The 6,403-nt window shown below is 46.2% G+C and overlaps 1 protein-coding gene across 2 annotated transcripts; it reads left to right on the top strand.

Annotated features, from left to right (window-relative positions):
- The first annotated feature begins 320 nt into the window (after positions 1-320).
- LOC125512442 (uncharacterized) lies at positions 321-4,415 on the top strand. Of its 2 annotated transcripts, XM_087528338.1 has the most exons (7): positions 321-1,008; positions 1,110-1,278; positions 1,360-1,450; positions 2,355-2,480; positions 2,566-2,686; positions 3,301-3,443; positions 4,161-4,415. In XM_087528338.1, the coding sequence occupies exons 1-2, from the start codon at positions 513-515 to the stop codon at positions 1,271-1,273; spliced, it is 660 nt and encodes a 219-aa protein (XP_087384464.1). In that variant the 5' UTR covers positions 321-512; the 3' UTR covers positions 1,274-1,278; positions 1,360-1,450; positions 2,355-2,480; positions 2,566-2,686; positions 3,301-3,443; positions 4,161-4,415. The 2 variants fall into 2 exon arrangements, with proteins under 2 accessions (XP_087384464.1, XP_048533494.1); XM_048677537.2 differs by having other exon boundaries at positions 2,566-3,443.
- The last annotated feature ends 1,988 nt before the right edge of the window (positions 4,416-6,403 follow it).

Below are 6,403 nucleotides of genomic sequence, written 5' to 3'. Positions count from 1 at the left end.
CACTCGAAAAATGAAAAATGAAATTTCGGTAGTTAGGCATTGAATCTTACAAACATTTCAGAGTATCTCTGATGAAATATATACTTTAGTATCTATAAATTATTTTTAGAAAAATTAAATAGGTACTTTAGTACCTATTAATGTGAAAAAAGTAGAAGAAAACAAAAATGTAAACACAATTTGTTTTACTTTATTCTCATTGGTGGAACTAGCTCTCACCCGGATCGATGACGTGGCGGCCATCCATCCATCCATCCAACCCCTTGCCCTAAAAAAATCTACCCATCCCCTGCCCTCGTCTCCCACCCACCCACCACCCCGACCCCTTCCCTCCCCTCGCATCGCGCCGCCACCCATCTAGCCATCCCGCCCTCCTGCATCACGCCGCCATCCACATCCATCCCCTGGCCGCTCTCCCCCGTTCCGAGCACTTGACGGCGTCGGCCCGGCCCCCAAAACCCCCGCGGCGGCCACCGCATCCCTCCATCGTTCGCCGTTGCCGCCGCCGCACGATGCACTTGGGGATCTGCTTCGTGCGACCCCAAGCGGCCCTTCTCCTCCTTGCCCTCCCCCGCCTCCCCGCGCCGCCGCACATGAAGAAGGCCAAGCTCCCCACCGTCTCCTCCTCCTCCGCCGGTCACACCACTCATCCCCTCCTCTCTCTCCCCCGCACACCCCAGTGCTCCATGCAGCAAACCCCAGCGCTCCCCGATCCAGATCCCTCCCCTCGCCGCCACCCACCCCTCCCCCGCCAACACCCACCCCTCCCCTCGCTGCCACCCACCTCCGCCACACCTCCCCTCCCCACCTTAGATCCTCTCCCCACTCCCAGATCCAACTTGCCACCAGAGAACGAGGAGGTCGCGGCCAGGATCTTCGAGACGCGGTGGTCGTCGATGCGGGGTCATGACGCGGGGCCGACCATGGAGGCGGTGGTCGTCGACGCGGTGTCCAAGCTGCTAAAGGCCGGCATCGCGCTGTCCGAGATCTCCTCTGCTCCCTGGGCTGGTGAGTCGCCAGATCTCCGCTGCTCTTGTTTGATTCGCTTGAGATTTCGCTGGGCGTTATGCATATGCGTGACCCTCCCTGTTCGATGTGTCTGCAGTCAGGTGATGCCCTCGAAGGTGAAGACGGGCCGAGATGGCAGGCTGCTTGTTGCCTCGGCCCCGAAGATGAAGATGAAGGTGGAGGAGAGCGAGCGTGGGTGAGATGGCCTCTTGCAGCATGTCCGACCGCCCCTACTTCCCTGATGAGCGCATGCTGCAGCTCCTAGGCAAGGTATGCATCTCCTTCTGTCCTTCCCTTCCCCTACTGTTGCTGCTCTCCCCGGTCTCACTCCTCATCTTGTCTCTTGTGCAGGGTACACGAACTCCACTTCTTCCACCAGCCACCCTCCCCTCTGCGCCCAGCTTGTGGAACACCTCCACACCATCTTCGGAGCCGCCTGCTGGTGAGATTGGTGTTCATTGTGGCGCAATAGACTACACATGCCATCGAGTTAGTGATGTAGTCATGTAGGCAGCGAAGCTTAAAGTGTTATGTTTACTTCACATAAACTGAAAAGGGTATCATTTCATACTTTTCGTTTGGTTTGTGAATCTGCTTCACTTAAATTTCAGCCTGAGCTAGTAGTTGACTAAAGGAATGCTCGGTACATTTAGAGATATTATATCACTATGCTAATGTGTTTCAACAAGGGAGTACCGTCTACTAGTCTATTAATCTATGAGCGATGGATAGTTTAATCACGGCTTGTTTCTAGACTTGTATTAACACAGCATTCCCCTTTTAAAATTTCTACTACTAGTCTGTTAAAAGAGATCTCAACAATGCTTTTTTAGTGAGCTTATTGTTGTCGGAGGCTGGGTAATGATAAAAGACTGCCACGATTAAGTTCAGAAACGATAGTATGTGCATTCGTCTAGAGTTCATTTAGCAAAGTTCAGAAACGCAAACAACATCAGTTCATTAGTTACACTAAGCATTTGCCTGCCTAAGTTGTATTTAGACCAAAATTTGCTAATAGACACCCCCCTTCACAGATCTGCTATTTTTTGGCGTGCACATAATATGTATGTCTTAACAGTTTCCAGCAGTTGTGTTCTATTGTTTGATTAAATGAATCAAAACCTGAAGGAGATCTAGATTAACAGTAGAATCACATAGTTGTAATTACCCGAGAAATTTTAACAGAAGCTCACTGTTATGTCCTCCATCGGGCGATCTTGTTTGTTATCGCAGTAGAATTTGGTGTGCTTGAATAAAATGGCTCTCATTTGCATCATTGTATTTCTGCAGAGTTTTAAGAAGAATTCTGGTACGAACGCACTGACCGTATACTTGTACATGTGCGGCTGAGGAACATCATGTGGGCTACTTCCAAGCATGATGTGTACGTGATGTAGAACTATTCTGTGATGCATTGGTCGTCCTTACTCCACAAAGGAAAAGAAGTGCTCAACGTGGCAGGCCCAAATCAGGTGATCTACCACAGAGCGATGTGATAGTCCTCTATCGTCGGAATTTCGGTCAATCTCTGATCCACTGTGCGACCACACTGTGCAGGATATGCAGGGAGGTCGGCCCTTGTCCAGGGGAAGATCAGCACCATGACGGTGAAAGACAACCTCGGCAGTGCCTTCTAGCAAGATTTCAATCATAATCTGTGCATACTTGTTTATGATATGTGTGTGCCTCCATCAATCCTCTTTGGCATCATAGGATACAAGATACCAAGACTAGCAGTTCTTGTCTTGCTTATGTTTTGTGATCTCAGCTTATCTAATAAAACTGGCAATTATAGGATACAAGATACCATAACTACATAACTGGGGTCATTTGCGTTACTGTAGTTGTGCCGTCTGGCTAGTGGGCTAATATGGGAGCCACAGCATGGCATCCTTCTCCATTGTAGATCCATTGTATTTGCATGCTGCTATATTATGTCAAGTTGAGTGAAGCAAACATATCCTGGTGTGTGTGTGTGTGTGTGCTAACATCTCCTAAATGCTCCTACCAGCTTTCTGACTTTGGCAAATGATTTGACTCCTCTCACCTGGCCTAGGAGCAACACCACTGCTGATGAGAGCAGATCCTTTCCCTCAATAGATTAGCATCATTCCATTCTTAATGTGTAGTAGAATTGGTAGTGATAGAGTGGGTGAATCTATGTGATGTAGAGATACACTAAGATAATGCAAAAATATATATTAGTTCCGCTAATGCTTACCAGTGAATTCAAGTCTCCTTATTTGAAGGTCCAACACTTGTGCATACTGATTTGTGTGCTTTCTGGTTTAGGGAGGAGCTGCATGCTCTGTACCAGCTCATCCTTGTCCTGCTCAAGGAGCAGGAGGAGGAGGGGCGCATCTAGCCAGCCACAAAGGGCCTGCTCTGTACGACCACGTCATCGGCCTGCTGCAGCATCGAGTTCAATATGTCAGGTGACCCTTCCTATCCTGATGATGTCTAGTAGATAGTTTGATGTATACCTGCTGCTGATTGATGCTCTTGTGGTTAGCATTATACTCCTGGAATCATATTCTACTATATCTAGTGTTCTTGTGGTTCTCGAAGATGCATCACAAACATCTAGTGTTCTGATATAAAATTGGTCTCTAAAATATGTTTCTAAAATTGGTCTCTAAAATATTATACTATACCTGTTGTTGATTGATGCTCTTGTGGTCTCTTGAAGTTGGCTGAATCTGTTGCTTTATCATATATTTGTTCCAACCGGAATCTGTTCTTGAAGTAATCAAATATTATACCCACTAGATAATTGGTCTCTAACCAGAATATGTTGCTGTTATTGTGTCATCTGCTGATTACTTCTTCTATTAATCGCCTAGTGCTCTTGTTAGTGAGATTCATCTAGTATTTTCTTTGCAAAGCACGGAATGGTTTTGAGTAGTTGATCATTGCTTGATGGAACCTTCATGTCGTTAGCTTGAACTACAGTAACCAGATGCAATCCATTTTTATTAAATGCATTCTGGTTAGGATTTTGTCGTGGCTGTTCTGTTTCCTATAGATCTAGATCTGGTCACTACTGAAATTTCATTCTAGGACTTCATCATGTGATTATTAGTTATTTTAACCAATGCTATTCCTAGCATGTGTACACTCTAATCTCTAATGATGTTTGTCTTTGTGTTCAGGAGCTCGAGGTCTACAAAATTTGAAGATTGAAACCATATAGCTCTACTCAGCAAAGAGCCGTCTCTTCTGTTTGATTGTAATAGAATGTAAATATTGCAATATTGTAATAGTAGGCATATCTGGGTTGTAATAACTATGTACAAATTGTAGTAGACTTAGTGTTATTTGACGTACTACATCTGTACTGTTCCGTTTGAAATAATGATTATGTATGTGATTTGAAAACGTGTGGAATGGAAACCTGACTTATGGGATCCACTTATGAAAATAATCTGAGCATTTTTGAATTTTCTGTCAAGTGGGCCCAATGTGTGAGAAGATGACAAGTGGGACCAGCTCCAAAATATAATGGCCCAAACAATGTTAAAAGACTTGACCCAGAAATAAATAAAAGGCTGAAATGGGCTTGGCCCATGTAACTTACAGAAAAAATACATTAAAAGGCCGAATTGTTCGGCTAGGCCCATGTAGAAAACCGAATTGGACCGGGCTGAATCTTGTGCCACATCAGCTTGCCACGCTGGATGCCTACGTGGCCTGGAGAGGTTGCTAGTGACCAAAACGCCACAGTGGACATATTTTGGTCATAAACGTTTGCGACCATTCCAGAAAAAAGGTCGCTATAGTCAGTTTACGACGCCCAGCTTTTGACCTTATGTTTTTGGTCACAAAAAGGTCATAAATGGAAAATTGTGACCATTCAGTGACCAATAGTGGTGGTCATAACTTGACATATTTCTTGTAGTGTGTTGTATGTACTCATATCGGGCATATTGTGTGTATGATTGAAATGCTTGGTATGAGTGGGATCCGACAATCTAGTTGTTTATCCCTGGCAGCCTTTCTTATGGGGAAATGTAGTCTAGTGTTCCTCGAGCCATAGTAGTCCGCTACAGCCCGGTTCATCGGAGTCCTGCTAGCCTAGCACTACTGTTCAGGACACTTGGCTGGCCAGCATGTGTTTCACTTCGTTCCTATGTCTGTCCCTTTCGGGAAATGTCACGCTATGACTTCCGGTGTCCTGCCTAGCCTGCTACAGCCCGGGTTCCCCGGAGTCCTGTTAGCCTAGTGCTACAGCCCGGAATCAATCGCTGATAACCGACATGCTCGATGTGATTCATGTATGCCTGTCTCCATAGGTCTATGCCGCTTTGGGTTCATGACTAGCCATGTCGGCTCGGGTTCTCTGTCATATGGATGCTAGCGACACTATCATATACGTAAGCCAAAAGGCGCAAACGGTCCCGGGCCATGGTAAGGCGACACCCGTGGGATACCGTGCGTGAGGCCGCAAAGTGATATGAGGTGTTACCGGCTAGATCGATGTGACTTGGAATTGGGGTCCTGACAGCGTTGGCATCAGAGCTGGACTGCCTGTAGGTTCGTTGAGCCAAGCTGGTCGATGTCGAGTCTAGAAATGCTTTAGTTATATGTAGGGAAATTGATTGTGGGAGGGAACGTAAGGCTCTTTTACTCCTTTACCCTATGCCTCTGATCTGAGTCATTCTCTTCTCATTCAACATGGGTTAAGGACTAGGCTCTCTTCTTCTATCAGGTTCACGTGTTACTAATCCGTAGTAGCTTATAGGATTGTTGTTACAAGTCCTAGTTTAGTTTCTACTATTCTTAGTATGTTTCTAATTGGATCAGAACCTTGATATGATGTTGTTGAGTGGTATTGCGAACTGTTGTGGATGTCTCAAATCTTTTTCTGAGCATTTATAGCTGTTATGCTGTCCAATTTTCCCTAGAAATTCTGATGTCTTTGCATTGTGGTTGTGCTTTCAGATGGCCAACCGTGTTCAAAACCAAGTGGTTCGCCTGACCCGGTGCCTTGACGTGCCCGGTCATACTGCTATTTTAGTCCGGGTAATGATCGAGACGGGCTACCGTTGGTATCCCGAATACACCGTCGAAGAGCAGTTCCGCGACTTTAATCAAAGCCAATATCTCTGCACCGTCAGGATATTTCCTTCTTATCCTGGATCTACCGAGCCCCTTCACTATTCCTATGGACTCGGGGTTAGTGTTGAGATGGCTGTGCAGGATGCTGCCTATTCCATGATGACCATCTTGCGAGTCCGGACTGGCCTGCTTCGGAACACCGACTTCCGTTACATGCCAGCTTCACTTCCGGGAGAGCAAGGGTATCTTCAGGCTATCTATGCTGACTCCACTCAGGAGGACTCATTAACTCGTACCACTGCCGAGATGCTCGAAGATAAGGACCGAGAGAATCGGG

Source organism: Triticum urartu, chromosome 6A, assembly GCF_056163025.1.
Source record: "Triticum urartu cultivar PI428250 chromosome 6A, HENAU_Tu73, whole genome shotgun sequence".
NCBI classification, from domain to species: domain Eukaryota; kingdom Viridiplantae; phylum Streptophyta; class Magnoliopsida; order Poales; family Poaceae; genus Triticum; species Triticum urartu.
This window is presented reverse-complemented; position numbering and strand designations above follow the sequence as displayed.